We start from the raw sequence: 22,769 nt of genomic DNA on the forward strand, positions 1-22,769 counted from the left end.
TCACAGAGAGTGTATCCCCCCGTTGAGGAACAAATTTGTGGAGTGTTTTTTAAAAGAACGTTGACCAGAACAAGAACAGGTAAGGATAAGAGAAACTTGGTTTGTCAGTAACTATTTACAGGTCTGAGGTAAGGAGAAACCCGAGGGAAAGATGGAGCTCCATCCGTGACCGAGGGCGGTTGGAAGGAACTGAGCGAAGGCTGGACTGCGCACAGCAGATCAAAGGCGCGAATGGCATGAGCCGCTGCTCGCGCATGTGCGGTCTGGCGGAGCACGGCTATGCAAGTCTCCGGATCCGAGGCACCGGGATGAGCCCAACACCATGAGTGGAGCACCCACAGGGACCACTCGAAGAAGTAATAGTTTTCCTTGTTTTTCCTCCCTGCTTCAAGAGTGGACTGAAGGATAATTGAGATGACTTTTTTAAGAGCTACAAAAAATGACCCTTGGTTCTGACTCAAACAACAAAAAACAAACTTATTTCAATATTTAGGTTAAATATACCAATGTTGTGACATTAAAATACACTTTAAATTCACAAAACATTTCAGAAGGTTTCTACCCATATCCTCTGGGGCTACGGACTAACATTAGAAATCTAAAATGTCTTGGTTTGTAACTATATAAAAAATTGATTAAACCTAAAAATGTCTGGCTGCCCCAAATAGCCCTTTAACAACAACAGGCTATTACCATCATTATATGTAGGAAATTAGTCACAGCAACAAATATATTCATAACTGTGCATATTATGATTTTCTTTAGTAGTAATAATGAGAACAAACTTAGACAACAAATCTTCTTAAACACCTCTACATCAGCAAATGCAGTTTCTGCCAGTCCCAATTAATATTTTTCTAATAATTTATTACGCAAAGAAAATCATTTTACATTGCAGCAATTCAATTTCATGCTTCACATAAAATCTCTCTCTAGTTTTTTCCCTATTACAGACACATCATCTACTCTTTCAAATCTCACAGTGTAAGTTAAAAACAAAAGCACTGACTTCACGCTTTAAACCCATACGTTAAGTCAGAAGCAGGCTGGAAAATGGATTTGCAGAGATTTAAGTCCAAAAACTCTTGTCTTTTCTGTCACACATAGAGAAGCTTTCCAAATCTACTGCTTTGCTATAACAACCTGTCTTGAGAATTGTCTTTGTGCACATTTGAAACTCTATAGAAATTAACGGAAATTAACCCACAACAGTGTGTAAGACAAAGGGCTTGGCTATTGTCCAAAAGCATGTCAGAGATTATTTTATTACTGTATTTACAACATATGAAACAAAATTGTTCCAAAAATAACCAAGCTTAAAATTGGTGGCACTGTACGAAAACCAGATATAAAATAACGAGCTCCCAAAAAATGTGTACCATTAAATATTTTCTTGTGTCTCCTATTTCTGAAGGTAAGAACAAACTCTGTTCAGCATTCCCCTCTGTGTAATCATAGATACGTTGACTGTTGAGAATTCTTTATACTCTACTATATATTTGAGAGAGTTTGTTTATACGTGTGTCTGTCTGCCTATACAATAAGTCCTCTTAAACGGTAAGAATTAGGACCACCAAATTCAATATGCAGCTTCATCTTATCATTACTTAAATCAGGAGTGGTGAACCTAAGGCCTGGGGGTTGAATGCGGCTCCCGATTTGCCTGGATCCAGCCCCTGAAGCTTAGGGATAGCCTGTGCCCCTGCACGCCCCCCCCCCCCCCCCCGCTATCCTCTCTCACAGGGCTGGAGCACACAAAATCTACTAGCCATCCCCCCTACCCTTGCTCTTCCCCCAGGCTCTGGTGCGCAAGAGAAATGTGGAGAATGTCTCTCTCTTCAATCAGGGGCCACCTCAGTGTGTGGCCTCCAACTAATTTTTCCATGGGCCTGCAGCCCCGATCCAAAAAAGATTCCTTACCACTGACTTAAACCAAGGCAAGAGTTTTGTTGTGCCAGTAAAACAAGATGAGCCTGGAATGGGATTGCTTCTCATAAGACCTTACAGAAAAGAGAGTGAATCACCAGGTAGGTGAAAGGGCCTGGCTAGACTGACAGCAAGGCTCTCAAGAAGTTCTATTTGCCATGGTAAGTTTTGTGATGTGGACTCTAATTATGAAGGAAATGAACTGTGACTACTAATTCATTTCTCTTAGGCCAAACAACAGTGTAGTAATAACATGCAATAAATACTGACTTCTTCTGGACTCCTACTAGTGACCCAAGAGGAAAGATTTTGTTTCCCTCTTATCAGTTCCTTGAACCATCCAGTTTCTCCTGTGTCCAGCACATTTATGTGAAAACAGAATTTATTCTATGAATTTAGATAATATAAACATTAAAATAAAATGGTTTGCAACAATGGATGTTGTAATAAGTGGCATGAGAATACATCTAAGTAGGAACAACTGTAGAAAGTTACCCATTACATATCTACCCAAGATCACGTTATGAAACATTTTTCTTAACATAACAAACTGGTAGCTTGTCATGAATAATGAAGCACGTACCTATGTTGTAGGAAACCAATAAAAGGTGAAATTCCTGTTCCTGGACCCACCATCATAAAAGGGACAGATGGATCTGAAGGTAAGTGGAAAGTGTTGATTGAGCGAGCAAAAATAGAAACCTAAAATGAAAATAAATATTATTACAATATAAATGAAGAAATTCTGGAGGTAGTCAAACTGTCATGTGGTCTTTGGAGTTTTGAAAATTGTACATGTCTACATATTTTTATATATATGTACCCACATACACACATATAGAGAACAAATGAATGACTTCTATTTGAATGACTGTAGAGTCTGCCTAAACTTCTCAGCTTACTGAAGTCATATAAATATTTGAGGACAAATTTCAAATAGGTCCCTGAAAATACAAATGCAAAATTTGCAGTCTATCCACATGTGCAAAATGGGCAAATGGATACACAAACATGGATTTCTGAAAATGAAAACTGACACAATCACAAATTTAGGAGAGGCATTTTTAGAGGTTCTTGTGAATTATGATTTGTAGTACTCTGAGAAAAAAACTGTTACTAAACTTTCCTAACTGTTGTTCTTTGAGATGTGGTGTGTCCATTCTAATCAGGGGTATGCACGCACATGTGCATAGTAGTCAGATTTTTCCCCTACAAGCTAGCCATAGGGTCAGCCTGGGCACCCTCTGGAGTGGCTCTGGCATGGTACCCAATATAGGGCCCTACCAACCCACACCCTTCTCAGTTCCTTCTTACCGCCAGTGATGGTAGCTGGAGCTTCCCCTTGTTTGTGAACGAATCAATGAATGAATGGAATAGGCAGGAAGGCTTATAGTAGACAATCTGCCCACAAGAGGAAGAACACGCCTGTGGTTGACCAGGGACTATGGTTCTGGAAGGAGCAGAACTGTTGGCATCTCCTGTTGTGTTTTGTAGCAAGCAGCTCCAACTGGAGAAATCCCTAGCACTGGAAAATTAAGTTGACAATGTCTGGGCAAAGAAACAATTTGTGACCCTAAAACAACCTGCTGAGGTTTTCCGCCAGGTCATTCTGCACTCCTGAGAGGTAAGAAGCTGCAGAAGAATCAAATGTTCTACACAGAAGTTGTAGAGCAGGAGGCTTCCCAGCACTGGGGAGAGGAGTGTGCACTCCCTGTTTGTTGATATAGAACATCGCCATAATATTGTCCGTCATCACTTACATGCATGTCCTGACAGGCACGAATGGAAAGTCCGACACAGTAGGCAAACTGCCCGTAGCTCCCTAACACTGATGTGAAGAATCAAATTGGTCAGAGACCAAAGGCCCTGTCTCTTGAGGTCCCCCAGATGGGCGCTCCATCCCAAGTGTGAGGTGTCCATGACCAGTAACATTGATGGTTCTGGTGCTGCAAAGGGAACCCCTGAAGAGACCTCCTGCAGGTCTACTACCAGACCAAGCAATCAAGAAGTGGACAAGGCAGTAAAACTATCGTGTCTAATTCATCCCTGGCTGAGCGATAAACTGATGTCAGCCATGACTGCAGAGGCACGAGTCCAAGATTGGCATGTCACAGCACATACGTACAGGCAGACACGCGGCCAAGTAGTTTGAGGCAGTTCTTCATAGTGGTGGTGTGGAATTGGCAGAGATTTTGTATGATATTAGGTGATTTAGGGTAGCCTGAGCTTTGCCTCAAAGGCTGACATGGCCTCCTTCTGCCACTATGGACCCTTCTCTGAGAGCTGTCTTGACAACCCTTTTGTGAGAAGCATTGCTGAGGCTGTAGTCAGAAGTGCCTTCGCTAGGTGGAAGGGGGGGTAAAAGCCTAAAGACTGGAGGGTAACTTAAGTCTTTGAGGCTGTTGAGTTTCTTGTCTGTCTTCTCCAAGAACAGTGAGTTCCCCTGGAAGGATAAGTCCTGGATAGTCTGTTGCACCTCATAAGGGAAGGCCTGAGTCTTGTAACCAGGACCCCCTATGCATAGTAATCACAGTGGTTATCACTCTAGTAGCCGCAGTAGCAACATCTAGTGCTGCCTGCAGAGACATACTGGAGATGAGCCTCCATTGTTCCATGAATGCCAAAAATTCAGACCTAGAGTCTGATGGAAGAAGCTTTGCATATTTAGTCAGTGTCAAACAAGTGTTGTAGATATACCTACTAACAAGGGTCTGCTGATTTGCAATATGCAAATGCAACCTGCCCACTCAATAGATCTTCTGAGAAAACAGGTCTAGGCATTTTGCCTCTCTGTACTTAGAGGAGGATCCCTGAAATCCATCTCTCCTTTTGATTGACCACATCTACCAAAAGGGAGTCTGGTTGTAGGTGAAAGTAAAGATATTCAAACCTCTTCAACAGACAAAGTACCACTGTGTCAATCACTGGGTCGGTGTCATCCACTACGTCCTCTCCTTGAATACTCAACCCTTGGGCTACCCTACACAATAACTGCTGCAAGACCCAAGAGTCCTCAAGGGCTAGAGCCACAGATGAGCCTGCTACAGCTTCATTGGGTGATGAAGAGGAGGACACCACTAAAGGAGGGGGCTGTTCCTTTCCATTACCTCCTGCGGGGTCTCTAGAACCTGACAGCACCAAAAGTGAGAAGGGGATCAGTGTTGAAGATGATAAAGTGGATGAAACCATCAAAGACTGACCAGACGGTGCCTGAGCATCGGTACATTGGGAGTCCACTGTTGGCATCGGGACCAATGCTGCTGGCGCTGGTGGGTCTGACATTGTGGCTGTCGTCAGAGCTAATACTGGCATCATCGAAGTCTTTGGACACATGGACACTGCTGTGGCTGTGACTTGATCTGGTGCTGATGTGGTCCAAAATGGTGCCATATTCACTGCAGGGGCCACAGATTGTGACCACTGCTCTACTGCGTGTGTTGACACAAAGGTGGCAGTCACCATGGATGCCATTCTGAAGTGTGAACCCTGGCTCCTGATTAAAGGCTCAAGGGGTTCAAAAGAGCCACTGCAGAAGATCTGCCACTGATATGGGGAATGAGGCATGCTCTAGGGATGATTGACAGGATGTGGGGGGAAATCCCTAACAACCTATTTTACACTTACTGTCTGAGGGGGTAGCCATGTTAGTCTACACTAACTGCTAACTAATACAACTATAATTACAACCACGTAAGTATATACAATGGTTTGAAAGAAGTATTTGTCTGCTTGCAAGGAAAGGACGAGCAAGAGGAATTTCCAGCTACCATCACTGGCAGTAACAAGGAACTGAGGGCCAGTGCCTTGTTCCTTGGCGCAATATAGGGCCAGTCAGCAGGGCCCTATATTGGGCACCATACTGGCACCACTCCAGAGGACGCCTGGGACAACCCTATGTCTAACTGCTAGAGTAAGGATGGTCAACCTGCAGCTCGTGAGCAGCATGCAGCTTGCAAAGAAAAAAATTGCGGCTCCTGACGGAACCGGGACGGAACCCAGAACCATTCAGGTTAGCCGCTCTCACAGCCGGGCTGCTGCGAGCCATATGCATGCTCACGAACCGTGCCGTTCTGCTCATGGCTCCTAGCTCACTACATCATATCCTGCACGTGCACGCTGGGTCTCACACAGCATCCCAGCCTGCATGTGCTAGCAGCTGGCTGCTAAGCACAGGCAGTGGTAGCAGGTAGGGGTGTGACGGCAACAGCACCAGCGGTGGCTCCGGGACTTGGGCATAAGGTTAGTGGGGGAGGGGGATTGGGTTAAGTGGGGAGGGGAAGTGTCTGGCTCTGGGGAAGGCAGAGGAGGATAGGGGAGGGAAAAGAGGTTGGGGGGGGTGCGCATGGCGTGTTGGCCGCTCAGCATACGCACCCCAGTGCCTGGAGGGAGACGCGCGGCTGTAGTGGCGGCAGCGGCTCTGGGACCTGAGTAGGTTAGAATGGGGGAGGGGAAGGTGCCTGGCTTTAGTCTGGGGTGGGGGAGAAGGGAAAAGAAGGGAATTGGGTTGGGGGGCGGGGGTGTACGGCGTCCCAGTCAGCACATCTCAAGGCCGACCGCTCAGCACACATGCCCCAGTGCCTGGAGGGAGATGCGTGTGGCTGTAGCAGCGGCTCCACCTCTGGAAACCAGGAATTAGGTTAGAGCGGGGGGTGGGAGAGGGATTGATATAGAGGGGGGCCGGTGCCTGGCTCGGGCGGGGGGGAGGGGAATTGGGTTAGGGGTGTGTGTGTCTGGCTCTGGAGAAGGGGAAGAGGTTTTGGTTAGAGTGTGTGTGTGTGTGTGTGTGCGCGCGCGCACGCGCCTGGCTCCAGGGAAGAAAGAGGAGGGGAATGGGGTTGGGGTGTGTGTGCCTGACTCTGGGGAAGGGGAGGGGGATTGGGATGGGGATTGGGATAGGGGGAGTTGTGCCTGGCTCTGGGGAAGGGAAGGGGGATCGGGGTGGGGGGAGTTGTGCCTGGCTCTGGGGAAGGGGAGGGGATTGGGTTGGGGAGGTGCCTGGGGAAAGGGGTGGGGGGTAAGAGCAGACAGCACGCTTCCTGAGACCTGGGATCCCCAGGTACTGGCCCCAGCTGTCTCTGTCCCCTCCTCCTGGCCAGACCCTTCCATGAGTACCCTGCCCCAGCACCTTGTCCCCACCAGCACAGTTGGGGTCACATTAGTGAGGTTTGGGGGGTTTTGGAGGGTTGTTTTTTTGCATCTCACCTGTGTGGCCCTGACTGACTTTTCTGTGGGTCAGTGGCTCCTGACTCAAAAGAGGTTCCCTGCTCCTCTCATAAATAAAGACAAGAGATGGGAAATTCATGAGGTTCACCACTATAAACTTTTGCCCTGACCTGAGTGAGGAAAAAGAGGATCCTATTGGCAACACTTACAGTCCCCAAAAATACTCAAGGACACATTTAAACTTCTGGGAAGATTGACACTCTGGAGGTTGATCTTCCAGCATTCAATTTAGTGGGTCTGGTAAAGACCTGCTAAATTGAATGCTAAGGATGTCCTCCCTTGATCCCAGAACTCCTTGTAGTCGCAAGGAGGAAGGGAAGTTGACAGAAGAGTTTCTTCTGTCAACCTCCCACTACTGGGCTGCCTCAGGAAAATGATAAAAGTATCTTGAATCCAGCTATGCAATTCATGCAGCTAGAGTTGCATATCTTGCATCAATTTTCTCTGCAAGTGCAGACCTGGCCTAACACAGGTTATAACATACTACATGACTAAGGCCCTGTGTAAATTATGATTTCATAGATTGCAAAGACATCATTAAGTTAGCCCAATGCCACTTTTTTCCAATATTTTTTAAAAAAATGAAAATGCGTACGAAGTATTTGATACAAAAAAATCACCTTAGCAAACTGTCCGGTTCAAATGTTACATTTTCATGTGTATTATTTTCCCGCATGCACAGAATAGAGTACTACAAAGTAATTACATCATCAATGTGGCTGAATACAATCTAGGTGGAAAATATTATACATTGCAAATAAAAATATGGATGCCTCTTAGAAATCTAGGGCAGTATGGCAACTGTTTTACTTGTGAAGAAACAATATGACGACTTCTTTTGTTTCAAAATTCCACTGAAAACTATAATTCCCTACATATTGATCAGACACACACATCTGTTTGCAAAGATATCTCTCTTAAAAAAAACTGGACAACAAAAGGCTATGGGAATTCTTCAGAAAGAAAGCAGAAAATAGGGGAGTGATTCCTTGATCAATCCAGTCGAGATAAATATAGGCTGTTATTACAACACCATTGCACGTGCTAGTATATAATTCCTGAATACCTTGTAGGTGGATTTTGACTATATTAGTGCATCTATCTCCAACAAAACATCTACGTCAAAAGCTTAAAATCAAATGCTTTGGGATTACTGTCTAACTCAGTACCTGCAATGCTCACATAGTAGCCTTTGCTAATGAGATCTGAAGGACCGATTTCCCAAAGGCTGACAAGCTAACAAAGTTTCAAAGGGGTTTGTAAACATCATCCGAGTAGAAATTCCATTTTAAAGAAAATCTGCATAGGACACAGTCTAGGCTATGAGTTCCAATGTTGCTGTGAAACTGCTCCCAAAACAAGTTAAGACAAGATAAGAAGCTGGTATGCTGCTATTGATTATAATGCACAGTACCGTTTAGTTGAATTTGAGGGAACAAGAGATGCAAGTTACAAACACAACACTTAATTATTTCTTATAACACAAGAATTAAGGAGTCACCAAATGAAATGAATCAGCAGCACATTTAAAACAACTCTTATTTTTCCATAGAACACACGTTTAATCTGTAGAACTCCATGCTAGATGTTTTGGAGATCAAGACTATAACAGGTCTTAAAAAAGAACTAGATAAGTTCAATGAATATCAGCCAGGATGAGCAGTGATGGTGTCCCTAGCCTCTGCCAGAAGCTGGAAATGGACTGGAAATAGATGACAGGTGAGATCACTTGAGGATTACCTGTTTCTGTTCCCTCATTCTGGGGCAATTGATATTGACCTCTGTTGGAAGACAGGTTACTGGGCTAGATGGATCTTTAGGCTGACCCAGCATGGCCAATTTTAGGTCCTTACAAAGTGTGAAGGAGCTGAAACATTCATTGCAAGATTAAGAAATTTAACAGCTATAATACAGTTTTGTCATAAAATGGAAAAAAGCGTGCTGATTTAATCCAATGGTTTACAAGTAGTGAGATCTGCATTAATCAAGTGTACAGAAAAGTTGTTGACTTAATTAACAACTCACCAAACACTTAAAAGGGAGCAAGACAGTGATGATGCAGGGATTCAAAGTCAATATATTAAAACTTTTATCAGAGATGCAGATAAAATTACAAACTACAATTTCTACAAGTGCATGGAAAGGAAACCTCATTTTATCCAGCCAGCATACCAGCTCCTTAAAGTGATAAGAGTCTTTGATACTTTACAAATTCAGCAAAAGATGTGCAAGCAAAAAGGAACAACTCAACTAATCGTACTTAACTTTAAATCAAAATAGAAAAAGAAATAACTGAACATGTATCTATGTATATATATTTTGACTGCATATACATTTGTTTACTACCAATTTTAGTTGTAAAATTAATTTCATACATAATCCATGATATTCAATAGTTTGCCCATTACATAATTATGCACTTTCAGACCAAAACAAAAATGTTTGCAGTTCATATGTGACCTTCTTAGGGGCCAGATTAGGAGTCTAGTCTTTTAAAGAGATGGAACCTTACCAAATCAACTATCCCACGGACTGATGCACAAACCCACCTTTTCACTCTTTCAATGCTAGACAAACATCTCTTCTACAACTCACCAAACACAGTACAGTATTTTACTGAACATTGTAGGAGTACTTCTTACGCTTTCCTCTCCCAGCACATACATTGCAGATCTGCTTCTCTACCTCTGATTAGAAATCTTGTCTCTGACTGAAACGCAAAGACAGAGAAGGGAACTGAGCACCTTCTCCCTAGTGCACCCAGAATAAAGTGACATAGCCCAAGAAAGAGCTGGAAAGAAAACTAGGCAAAAGAAATAAAAAAGACTTTTCCTATGAATTAGTATAATAAATGTACCTTTTCAGTGCCTGATAAAAGATGTGATTTTTTTCTAAAGGAAGTCCTTTCCAGGAGAAAATAGCAAGAATTAAATTCTTTTTAAAAAGCAAAATAGGTCATCTGATCTATATAATCAGGTTTGTACTTTGGTGCGTGATTGCTATATGTATATACTCATAGTCAGACTTTGTGTGGTGGGATCGAATCATGTGCAATCATTGAAGAGGGTTAGAGAATAGCAAAGATGCTGTCAATACTGCAGTGTTACAATCTTTACCCACTGGCTGATAAAATATAGAACTACCTATGCATGAAGACTCAGAAAGGGAGAGAAATAGTTTTAGGGGAAATTCTGATTGCAAGCCAACTGGCCCTTTCAAAGGGTTATAAAAGACAGAGATAGGTACGGAGGAGGAGTTCATGGACCCTGATCCTGATACCAGACTCCACTTTTCAGTGTCAAAAGTAAATAAACTGATCAACAGAAGCTTGGGCTAACAACACTCATGCACTAAATTCTTTGTGCCAAATTCTTTGCTGAGAAAAGTTAATGCAGCTGAACCTATGTAAACCAGTAGAGAATTTCAGTAAATGAGAATTCATAGTGTTAATATCCTTTTTAATTTGAACATGTTAACTCCCACTAAGGTTACTGCACGTTACATTTCAATGGGGAGATTAGAGATGAAGTACAAGTTGCAAATGAAGATCTTTTCCCAAACTTCTCCAGAGTTTGGAGGGGAACTTAAACCCAGGTTTTGGATTTTGACCTATCATTAATAAGTCTGAATTCCTCCATGAGTTCACTCTCACACAGTGGTTATATATACTTTGCCAGGTATCCTATGCATGGCTAAAATTAACAAAAAGATTTTAATCAGAAAAAATCCCTTTGGAGATATACTACACTGCAGATATAAAGAAATCACAAAGGGAATTTGTAATAAGTGTGGAATTGCCCAAATGGATAAATATAGCCACAATCAGAACATCTTAGCCTCAGATGAAAGAAATAAGCAAAACTGTTTTTTCCAGAAATATATATTCTAATTATATCATTCTAAAAACACAAGAAATTAAACCTTATTTTGGTACCTTTACAGCTGATGATTCTTCATCCCTTGAGTGAAGAGAGTTTTTATGTGGTTGAAGAATTTGTGCAACTAACTCAGTGAGCCAACCTGTGCAAACGCCTTTTCGTGAAACCAGTCGAGATGGGGAGGATGGAAACTCCACAACATTAAAAACAAACTGCAGTTTTCCTGGTTGAAACAAATGGGAGCTGCAATGAACAAACAAAATGCTATATGAGAAAAATCATGTCACCTTAATGTAGCTTCATTTTTGGCCTAATCCAAAATTCATTGAAGTTAGAGTTTATCCCTTGATAGTCTTACAAGGCTGGACTGGCAAGTGTCTGGACAATTCCAATAGATCTCTTCTGAATTTATCAGATTCACATGCATGAGAGTTCCATTGTCAGAGAGCACTGATAAAATTTTACCAGCCACTCAAAGAATGTTGCTTTATTTATATGTGACACCACATTTGGGTGTGTTTTTAATTAGAACATTGTTATTAAACTATTAAATTAAAAAATAAACTTAGATTTCTTTCTACCCAGGTTTTATTTTTCTTTTCTTCAACTCTATTTCTTTTCCTCTATCTAACTAGCCAATCAGTCCATCATAAAACGGGATTTTCAGGTCTCTCCTCCACGTCGGTCTTTCTCTCCTGAGCTTCCAGTCTCTCTCTCTCTCCTCCTCCTGCTGCCTCCTTCTCCCTCTCTCAGCTCTCTTTCACCTCCTGCCTCTCTCTCTGTCTCTCTCTTTCTCTTCTCCTCCCCCTCCTGCCTCTCATTCGAGGGACCACGGAGCCCAAACAGTCACTTGCGCCACTTGCTCCCACACAGAGGCCCTCCTGAGTGGTGCAGAAGTCAGCTGAGCACCATGGCGGGAGGCGAAGGACGTGACTCAGGCAACAGCGCCACCCAGAAGGAACAGCCAGGGAGGCAACAGCGCTGCCCAGAGGGAACAGCCAGCATTTCAGTCTTACAGAGTCATAGACATTCGGCTACTATATATATGATGCCAATATCTTTTTGTTTCCCCTTATTCTAAAATTTATTTAATGTTTCAATATTTTTCTCTTTCTTTTCCTTTTCTCCATTCCTTTCCTGTCTTCCCACTCATTTGTATTGTGTCCACCATCTTCCTTAATCTATTTCCAGGTCTTCACTCTTAAATCACTCTTCTTCAGTTCCTTCCTTCGTTTCATCCTCAGTCTCCCCATCCTCCATTCACACTCACTCCCTCTCTGTAACTCTTCCCCTTGCAATCTCCTCATCCTTAAATTTGCCTCCTGCAGTCTCTCTCTGATAACTCAACCTGGCCTGTTCAGGAAGGCTACTTCTTTTCCATAGACTGCCATGTCTGCAATACTAGTCTGCAATACCCTGTTAAAGGATTGTTATGGATCTCTTCTTTCTCCTCTTTTTGCCTCACAGGATTTGGGGGTAGCAAATCAGGCTGCAATGATCTTCTGTATCTCTACCCAAAGGCAAAGTCTGGGAGTTGCCTGGCTAGATTGATTCAGCTGCATTAGTAAACAGGAGGAGACACTCCACTCAAGTCTTCTCGATCTGCGTGTGAAGCATTTCCTAAAGGAGTGGCAGCTGACCAGCGAGACAGTCCTATTAATCATGGAAGACACTAATCCACTAGGTAGATGCCTCACCGCCAATCTAGACCTGAGATTATTTACTTGCTCTTTGTAACTAAAGGCATACTGCACACTTTCCCTGGAAATATTCCAGATACCTCAAGGACATTTTCATTTGTTTAGTCTTGCCTCAAAATTTGTAATTAATAAACAAACAAATGGGTGAATGAATAAAACAGCTCCACTGTGAAAGACTTCTGTAAAAGTAGGTACCTATGTGCTGGAACCATTTTTAGCCACTGGGGATTTGGTAAAACTGATTTCCACACTGACTGCAGTATCAAAATTCCATTAAGCAAAACTGAATTGCAATATAACCTAGAGTTTGCTCTCTGTAATGCTTTAACAAGATATCTTTTTCTGAGGAAAAACTATGCCTGAATTACAGACAAGATATAATCTAAATGTATCAGTACCTTGCAGCTGTATAGGATCTGGCTTGTAGTTTAGGCAGATGTTCTGAAAAGAATAATAATAAAAAAACATAGTGGTTATCACTAGCAAATCAAAAATAATATTTTTAAAAGCAAATTCCTGTATGCCTTTCTAAATAACACTGTGGAATAACAATTTTAAATGTATTATTTTTCTCCATTAGTAGTGATGGATTACTTTTAGCATTCCAAAGAACTTGACAGGGAAAGCCGAAAAGTGAGTCTTGACTCATTAGTCTCCTGCTCTGACCACTAGATCTTCCTCCCCAAAAACAAACTGCATGGGATTAGCAGATGTGTACAATGAAATATAATTTCTGACTGGTGCTGTCTGTTAATACACATTAACACAAAAACAAGGAAGAATTTGATTACTCTCAGTATAGTGGAGAGATCTGCAAAAATGCCAAAGGTAGGGTGACTCAACGGATGAGGTGTAAGTCTACCATATTAAATAGAATCATAGGACTGCAAGGGACCTTAAGAGGTCATCTGGTTCAGTCCTTTGCATTCATGGCAGGACTAAGTTTTTATTATTATTATTATCTATATCTAGACCATCCCTGACAGGTGTTTATCTAAACCTGCTCTTAAAAATCTCCAATGATGCATATTCCACAACCGCCCCAGGCAATTTATTCCAGTGCTTAACTACCTGATGTTAGGAAGTTTTTTCTAATGTCCAAACTAAATCTTCCTTGCTGAAATTTAAGCCCGTTGCTTCTTGTCCTATCTTCAGAGGCTAAGGAGAACAATTCTTCTTCCACCTCCTTGTAACAACCTTTTAGATACTTAAAAACTATTTCGACCCCCTCTCAATCTTCTCTTTTCCAGACTAAACAAATGCAGTTCTTTCAATTTTCCCTCGAAGATCATATTTTCTAGACCTTTAATCATTTTTGTTGCTCTTCTCTGGACCCTCTCCAATTTGTCCACATCTTTCCTGAAATGTGGCTCCCAAAACTAGACACAATATTCCAGCTGGGACTCCTAATTAATAGAATTACTTCTTGTGTTTTACTTACAGCACTCCTGCTAATACATCTCAGAATTATGTTTGCTTTTATTGAAACGTCACATTATTGACTCAATATTTAACTTGTGATCCATTATGATCTCCACCCTCACCCACAAATAACTCTTTCCACAGTACTCCTTCCTAGGCAGTCATTTCACATTTTGAAATGTGAGCAACTGATTGTTCCTTCCTTAGTGGAATTCTTTGCATTTGTCCTAATTGAATTTCATCCTATTTACTTTAGATCGTTTCTCCAGATCCTCTCCTCCTACAAACTTTATAAGTGTACTCTCCATCTACACTGCAGCGCTTAACTCGAAATAAGCTGTGCAAATTGAGCTACATCAATTTCATACCTTATTTCAAAATAGCTTATTTTGAAATAAGAAATGTATTCACTGCACTTATTTCAAAATAGGGCACTCTTCCTCCACTTCCATTATTCCTTGTACAATAAGGGTTACAGGACTTGGAGTAAGAAGCCCACCAGCTTAACAGTATTTTGACACTATTTCAAAATAACTGCCGGCTGTGTAGATGCCGACTAAGTTATTTTGGAATAGTGCTAGTTATTTCGATATTGTGTTGCAGTGTAGACATACCCATTATGCCATTCTCTAAAACACTGATGAAGATACTGAACAGAAATGGACGCAGAACTGATCCCTGCCAGACTGACTTCATTATGCCCTTCTAGCATGACTAAACTACCAATAACTACTCTCGGAATGTTCTGCCCACCAGTTTTGCATCCACCTTAAAGTAACTCCGTCTAGTTAGCTTTATATGAGAAAGTCATGTGATACAGTACCAAAAGTTTTACTAAAGTCAAGATACATCTTATTTACCACTTTCCCGCATCCACAAGATTTGTTGGCCTATCAAAGAGAGCCACCAGATTGGTTTAGTTCTTGACTCATTCATGTTGACTGCTTCTTATTAGCTTATTATTTCTAGATGTGAGCAAATGGATTGCTTAATCATTTGCTCTATTATTTTTTCCAGGTCCAGAAGTTAATCTGACTGATCTATCATTCTCTGGATTGTTCTTAGTTCCGTTTTTATAGATGGGCGCTATATTTGCCCTTTTCCAGTCTTCTGGAATCTCTCTCAAATTCTATGTCTTTTAATTACTAATGCCTCAAATATCTCCTCAGTCAACTCCTTCAGTATTTTAAGATGGCCCTAGTGACTTGAAGACACCTAATTTGTCTAAGTAATTTTGAACTTGGTCTTTCCCTATTTTAGCATTTGATCATATATCATTTTCACTGGCATTCACTATGTTTGGTCAAAACCAAAACAAAGAAATCATTAAGTCACCTCTACCATTTCCATATTTTCTGTTATTGTTTTCCCCCTCATTGAGTAACAGGCTTACCCTGTCCTTGGTTTTCCTCTTGCTTCTCATGCATAAGAGTATTTCCTTGTTACCCTCTATATCTCTAGTGAGTCTGATCTCGTTTTGTGCCTCGGCCTTTCTAAGTTTGGCCCTACATACTTCGGTTATTTGTTCATATTCATCCTTTGTAATCTGACCTATTTTCCACTTTTTTGTATGACACTTTTTTGATTTTTAATTCAATGAACATCTCCTAGTTAAGCCAAAGCGGTCTCTTGCCATACTTCCTATTTTTTCTATGAAGTGGGATAGTTTGCTCTCATGCCCTTAATAATATCTCTTTGAAAAATGCCAACTGTCTTAAATTGTTTTTCCAATGGGATCTTACCTACCTACCAACTCCCTGAATTTGCTGAAGTCTGGCTTCTTGTAATCTTTAGTCTTTATTGTGCTGTCCTCCCTCCTACCATTCCTTAGAATCATGAACTCGACCACTTTCACCCAAGCTGCCTTCCATTTTCAAATTCTGAACCAGTTCCTCATGATCTGTCAAAATCGAATATAGAACAGCCTCTCTGCTAGTAGTTTTTTCCATCTTCTGAAATGAAAAAACTGTTGCCAATACATTCCAAGAACTTGTCAGATAATCTGAGTCCTGCTGTGTTATTTTCCCAACAAATGTCTGGGTAGCTGAAGTCCCTCATTACCACCAACTCCTGTGCTTTGGATTATTTTGTTAGTTGTTGAAAAAAAGCCTCATGAACCTCTTCTTCCTTCTTCCGTAGTCTATAGCAGACAGCTGCCATGAAATCACCCTTCTTTTTTACCCCTTTTATTGGGGTTTTATTACAGCTCTTTTTAAGGGGATCTTTTGTAAAATATGGATAAAGCAACAGCCACAAGTGACATTCACTTTTCTGTGGCACTTGTATACATCAGCATTAAGGATGGAAGTGTCCTGGCATAATTTAAGACTGACCTTCCTAATCAATCTGGAACAGGATACAGTCAGACATGCTATCTACCATGCATACCAGTGAATCTCCTTTCCAGGACAGCAAAGTTAGCTGGTAGACGTCTTGCATACCACAGGTGTGCTCTTTAAAACTCTCTGTGCCACCTTTCACTGTACTCATAAACCATAGTATGGACCATTGTATTTTGATATAGTGGACAGCAGTGTTTTATCCACAGCCAGTGTAGAGCTCCACAGCCACCTGGCGCTGCTGCTGGGGCCGGAGCTGCGCAGTAAAGGGCTGGAGCGGAGGGCCAGAACTAGAGCTATGTGGCTGGGGTCAGAGCTCCCTTGGTTGCCACTGAAGCTAGTGCTGGAGCTTCCTGGCCGCTGGAGCCAGAACGGGGCTGGGGCAGAGCTCCATGCCTGCCACTAGGGCCGGAGCGCCACACTGGCCGCCTGTTGCCTCCCCTCCCCCACCAGACACACATATACTGGGTTCCTGGCTGAGTTGCCGGTGCCCCCTGTGGCATTCCTGCCCCACCACCAGACCACTCTGTTCCTAGGCTCTGTGGTCTTGGAACACCTGTGGTCTGTGCCGGACCACAGATATTGTCAGGCCAGGGAATCCCAGTTAAGGGAGGTACAACCTATACTCATGTCTTGTGTCTAAGCACTGTTCAACAGTTATATTCAACACCTAAGTGACATCAAAAGCTAAATACCAGATACTTACAGACCACTCTATTAGCCTCATTTAGCACGAACGCTATAATTGATGGGGGTTTTTAATCCCCCTCTTCCTTCCCTTACTGCTCCGTGCCTCTTTTTCAACTCATCGGAAGAAGTGGGTTGTGCCCACAAAAGCTCATGATTCTATCTATATTTTTATTAGTCTCTAAGGTGCTAGAGGATGACTCTTTCTAAAAAGTTTTCTTAAGTTACAGACTAACACAGGTACCCTGAGAGTTGCATTCTGTATTATTCATTCACATAAAATAATTGCAAACATCTATTTGCATATACAAGGCAAAAGTTAGGATTTGAACCAGCACTACCTTGTACAAAACAAATGCTTTTCAGGGTTGTTTTGTTTTCTTTAAAGATATCTACTGCATTGTTTCTTAAGAAAATTATGTTTATAAAAAAAGGTATTTTTAGTTTGTTTTTAACAGACATATTGGATACAGGGGAACACAGAGTACCAAAAAAGAACATGAGAAGCTCAAACAAACAAACAACAAACAAGAGTTGGAAAATGGGCCCTTGAAAATGTTAGCCTTTTTAAAAATGTATTTTTCAAACTTAATTTCCAAATAAAGACCTGATCCTGGAAACACTTATGCCAGTGCTTATCAATAATGTACAGGAGCAGGGCAAAGTCAAAGGGACTACTCACACACATGACGTTCAGCATGTCCATCAGCATTGGCAGAATCGAGGCCAAACACTACAGGGTGAAGAGCAGATCTTTACTTTCCGATTATAATTTCAGTCTGATAACCATGGCTAATGATATTCCCAAAGAAGCAATAACTTAAGTGTTTTGGGTTTTTTAGATGTATATTCTGCTGCATTTTCAGAAATCGAACACAACTGAACTTAAATCAGCTACTTACCAATCAGCAGGTTAAGTGGGGGTTTGCATGTTGGAAAAGCATGGAGTAAATCCAACAAGCAGATATTAGGATCTCTGATGAAACTATTGTAATCAGAGGCTCCTTGTTTGCTGCAAAGCTCCTGAAGTCTTCGCTTTTCTCTGGCATCACTGGTGCATTCTATGAGAGCTCGCAAAAATGCCTAGGAGGAGGAGAGAAGAGAGTTTTAATTTGGAAGAATTTTATTGTTTGTATTTTCATCATGTTTTATTTATTACCTATGTAGAGATGTGCCCAACTATCTGGGAATAATCTGGATTGCCTGCAGGGACATCCTGTAGGTTAACAAATAATGCAATTTGCTACGTGTTATGTATTTTCACCTCCCATGACAAATTTTCCATTTCTTATCCACCTCTTCCAATGCCTAGAGCAGTGTAGCAGGTTACAAAATCTTATGTAGTGAGGTGGAGGATAATATATACTCCTCGAGACACCTAACATTTCTTAAAGGCTTTTTGTGTGGATTTGATCCTTAATCGCTTATATGTAAGCAAATAGCATCATAATACATATTAACTCCAGGGAAACACTGAATTACAAACACAGGGATAGAAGTAACAATTTAAGAGGCATTACCATATATACTCGAGTATAAGCCGACCCGAATATAAGCCGAGGCACCTAATTTTACCACAAAGAACAGGGAAAAAAAATATTGACTCGAGTATAAGCCTAGGGTAGGAAATGAGGCAGCTACTGGTAAATGTAAAAAATGAAGATAGATACCAATAAAATTACATGAATATTTATTTCAAAGAAAAACAATAACCTAGCTCTGTAAGTGGAAAAAGGGGTCAACAAAAACAATATGGTATCAAAAATACCGTAACTCCCGCTCAAAGTCCTCCCGCCAATCCAATGAGCCCCTGAAGGGCCGCCTGCAAGAAAGCGCCCAGCGCCAGCACCAGTCACACACGGGAACAGACGCTCGGACACTCGGCCCAACCAGCTCAGCCCCCGCCCCCGCCCGGACCTTTCCCAGGCCAGAGCCCCTCTCGACTGCTCCCCGAGCCTCCCTGCCGGTGGCCCCGGGGCGAGGCCGCTGGCTCCGAGCAGCACCTGCGGGCGCACCCGCAACCCAAGCGGCCGGCAGAGGCTCCGAGCTCCCCGCGCAGCGACGGCCCCCGACACACGGAGCCCAGCCCGCTCCCGGCAGCGCCCCCTGCCCCGAGCGCCTCGGTTACCAGGGCCGGAGCTCCGGGCTCACGCGGCTAGACCCGGCCGGCGGCAGAGACGCGCTGAGCCCGCCCGCGAGCAGGAGGCTGACTCGAGTATAAGCCGAGGGGGGCATTTTTCAGCACAAAAAATGTGCTGAAAAACTCGGCTTATACTCGAGTCTATACGGTATGTGCAATATTGAGTACAGTATACTGAACAGAATAAATGTAATTTTAGTATTCTACTCTGTTCTCCTATGTCCACATACAGTAATATGAACTTCTCCTATAGAAAAATAAATTGTATATTCCAAGACAGTGAAAATCATGTTTAAATATTTGCAGTATTACATTTTCACAATGACATTGAAATATACACAATACATAAATAAGAAACAGGAGAACCAAAATATTCAGTGTAATCAACACTTGTATTCTTCCCCACAAAAATACTCTGAATTTGCACAAATTATATTCTAGCCCTAAATCTCTGCAGAAAGTAACAGCTTTGACTCCAAAGTTATATAAAACATGTTGCGCATTGAGCACTTTAAAGCAGATGGGTTATGAAAATTGTCTTGGGTGGTATTCCCTAACCATTATTTTACTTACTCTCTCATTGCTGACACAAATTTTACAAAACTGTGTAAAGGCAGTTTTGAAAGGTTACGTCAATTAAAAGGCTTTCTTAAAAGGAATATTGTGTAATACTGACATCTAGTGGATCCTGTTGTAAAAACTACTACAACTGAACAAGCAAGGCACATCTAATTCAGCACACAACATTCTTCTCTCCCAAGTTTGAGCAGTGGCTCATCTAATCAAGGGTCCAGTCTCTGACAGCAAACAGTACCCATTGGGAAAGTTTTTTTCCTGTCCCTCATTAGGAGATAGCTTATGCCTTGAAGCATGAGGATTTATATACCCATTTTACATACATTTTAATCTATATAATCAGAGCAGCTGAAAAAAGGGGAAAATCAACTTTTTTTCTTTTTGAAATTACATTTAAATTACAAAATTCAAAAATTCCATCCAGCTCAAATCTAGTGTAACTGTAATGTTCAAATGTCCAGTCCCTTTTTTATGTTCCTCTTCGTATGTAAAACTCTCCATTCCTTCAGTTATGTTTCCTACCCATTTATGGACCTTTTCTGTTTCTTCCATATCTTTATTGATACAGCAAACTTTTGCTAACAGCAATCAAGAAAACCCCAAAACCATGAAGGAGACTGCTGTATTTTTGATAACATGAAATACATCACTTTTAATTCCATTATACTTATGTCAGAACAGTGGTTTTACCTTGGTGTACGTTTTGGACAAATACATTCTGCCTTCCTGAATCCCTTCTGTTATGTCCGTTAGATGAGGAAATTCTCACGGCCTGTGCTAACATTTGATTTAATGTTGCTATGATGTCTGCAATTGAGTATATAAATAAGCTCTGTAGTTTAGCTTGTTATGGCTGTAATTGATTCTGAAATTGAAATCATTTTAAATTAAACATTTTTATAATTGGCTTACTTCTTTGGGTACCATAAGGCCTTACTGTAACCAAGGGAGACATAGTAAAGAAGTTTTAAAGCTTTATTATTATTTATTAAGCACTGATCTGCTTGGGGTTGTTGAAGGCCAGAAGACCTTAGGAAGGATTCACAAAGTTTTCTGGGAGCTAACTGCAGAGGTATGGATGTTGATTTTTGTTTGTATATTTCTAGTCCTAGCTCTGTAAGAGAACTACTGGACTTTTGGGTAGTTTCTATTGCCTCTTCTCAAGTTGAGGCTTTGAGGAAGCAATCCTCCAGATAGGGTAATATTATGACACTTGTCTGTGGAAGTGAGCTACAAGGACTTTTGAGAATACCTGTGGAGCTGTAGGTAAGTTGAAAGGGAGTACAGTATTCCATCCTAAAAATGGTCTGTTCCCAGAACTAAACTGAGAAACCTCCTGTCTCAGAGATGTATTGTTATGTGGAAATATGCATCCTGGAGGTAAAGGGCCAAAAATTAGTATTCTTCAGCTAGTGCTGGAATTATCATTGCTAGAGTGACCATTCTAAATAGCTGGGTCTTCATGAATTCGCGGTCATCTTCAATCGAGAATGGGCCCATATTTTGGTCCCGCAGCTGTGTAGACAGAAAAGGAGTATTGGGAAGAGTAGATTTCCCCTTCATCATAATCCTCATTGTTGGCTGTTTTTACTGTGGTTGCTGGTGCCAGAGTGCTGTGCTATGCACTGTGGAGGCAGCAGGTGGTGCCTATCAAGGGGAGACTTTCTTGACTACCAGTGAGGGTGGCAACTGGTCCTTGGAGGCCTCTTCAACTCCCCTTCTGGATCGAGCAGCCTAACAGCCCCCGAGTCTATTCACAGTACAATATAAACTTACCCTGTGTTCAGGTTATTACAGCCCAGTGGACTCAGTTAATATACACAACCCCTATATTCAGGGTATTATGGTCCAACGGTCTCAGTTAATATACATGCTCCCTATATTCAGGGTATTACGGCTCAGCGGCTTCAGTAAATATGTGCACCCCCTGTATTCAGGGCATTATGGCCCAGTGGCCTAGGCCTACATATTTTAGGAAAAGGAGGGAATAGGGGGATCCGGGCCCTCCACCGAGTACCAGCACCGGTTACCTGTTAGCAGTGGCACGGTCCACTGCTCGCTCAGCAGGGAATCCTGACGCAACATACTGAGCTCTCGGGGAGCAATTCCCTGCCCTGGGCTACTTCCTACTGGATTCTTGTCAGAAGTCCTCTCCGTCCTCATGCTCAGGTCCCGCAGCTTCTACTGTATCCCCTCTCAGCCCAGCTGCCATTTGGTCTGGCTGCTCTTCCTCCCCTGCAGCGCCTCCTTCCCCTTCAGCAGTCAGCCCTCTCAGCCAGCTGGGCCAAGGTAACTCCGTCAGCTCCAGTGCAGGGTTGATACACCCTGTCACAGAGCTACAGACTGCAGTGCTGCTGAACAGCTTGATGTCATGTGTCTGAGCATGCCCCAGCATTACCAAGGCAGGGATGGTACGTTTCCCTTTTGTACCTTTTTCTTTTCCAGATGCTGAGGGGTCTTTGTCTAGCACAGTTCGAATGGTACCGGATGATCCCAGTCTCAGTGCGATCAGTACCGATGAGGTCTGATGTGCAGGAAAATTATCTATTTTTTGGTGGGTTCCCTGAAAAGGGGAGGTTGAACCCCATTTCTTTGTCACCTTTTTGGAAGAGTGCTACTTCCTCTGAGAGGGCGATGAGCTGTAAAATACCACTGTTAGAGACAGGAGGTTTGGATGCCAGGCACAGAGACTTTTCCATTATGAGAAGTTTTAGCTGTAGGTCTCTTGCTTTCCTGGTATGGGACTTCATATTTTGGGAGTGGGAGTACTTTTGTGGTTTATTGTTTTGCCAAGGCAATGCACACTGTGAATGCCAGTAAAAAACCAATGATGATGACTGGCCAACTGCGGCAATGTTTAAAACCTGAGGAGCAGGTC

The 22,769-nt window shown here is 42.2% G+C and overlaps 1 protein-coding gene across 4 annotated transcripts in view; it reads right to left on the reverse strand.

Annotated features, from left to right (window-relative positions):
* MTRR (5-methyltetrahydrofolate-homocysteine methyltransferase reductase) overlaps positions 1-22,769 on the reverse strand; it is a 70,692-nt gene that overhangs the window by 12,004 nt on the left and 35,919 nt on the right. For all 4 annotated transcript variants that reach the window (XM_075921494.1, XM_075921495.1, XM_006111030.4 and 1 more), the window contains 4 exons: positions 18,078-18,258; positions 13,126-13,168; positions 11,084-11,270; positions 2,510-2,628 (listed from right to left, as the gene is read on the reverse strand). In XM_075921494.1, coding sequence (XP_075777609.1) covers positions 2,510-2,628; positions 11,084-11,270; positions 13,126-13,168; positions 18,078-18,258 — 530 coding nt within the window. The remainder of the gene's footprint in view (positions 1-2,509; positions 2,629-11,083; positions 11,271-13,125; positions 13,169-18,077; positions 18,259-22,769) is intronic.

This window comes from Pelodiscus sinensis, chromosome 2, assembly GCF_049634645.1.
Source record: "Pelodiscus sinensis isolate JC-2024 chromosome 2, ASM4963464v1, whole genome shotgun sequence".
In the NCBI taxonomy this organism is placed as follows: Eukaryota; Metazoa; Chordata; order Testudines; family Trionychidae; genus Pelodiscus; species Pelodiscus sinensis.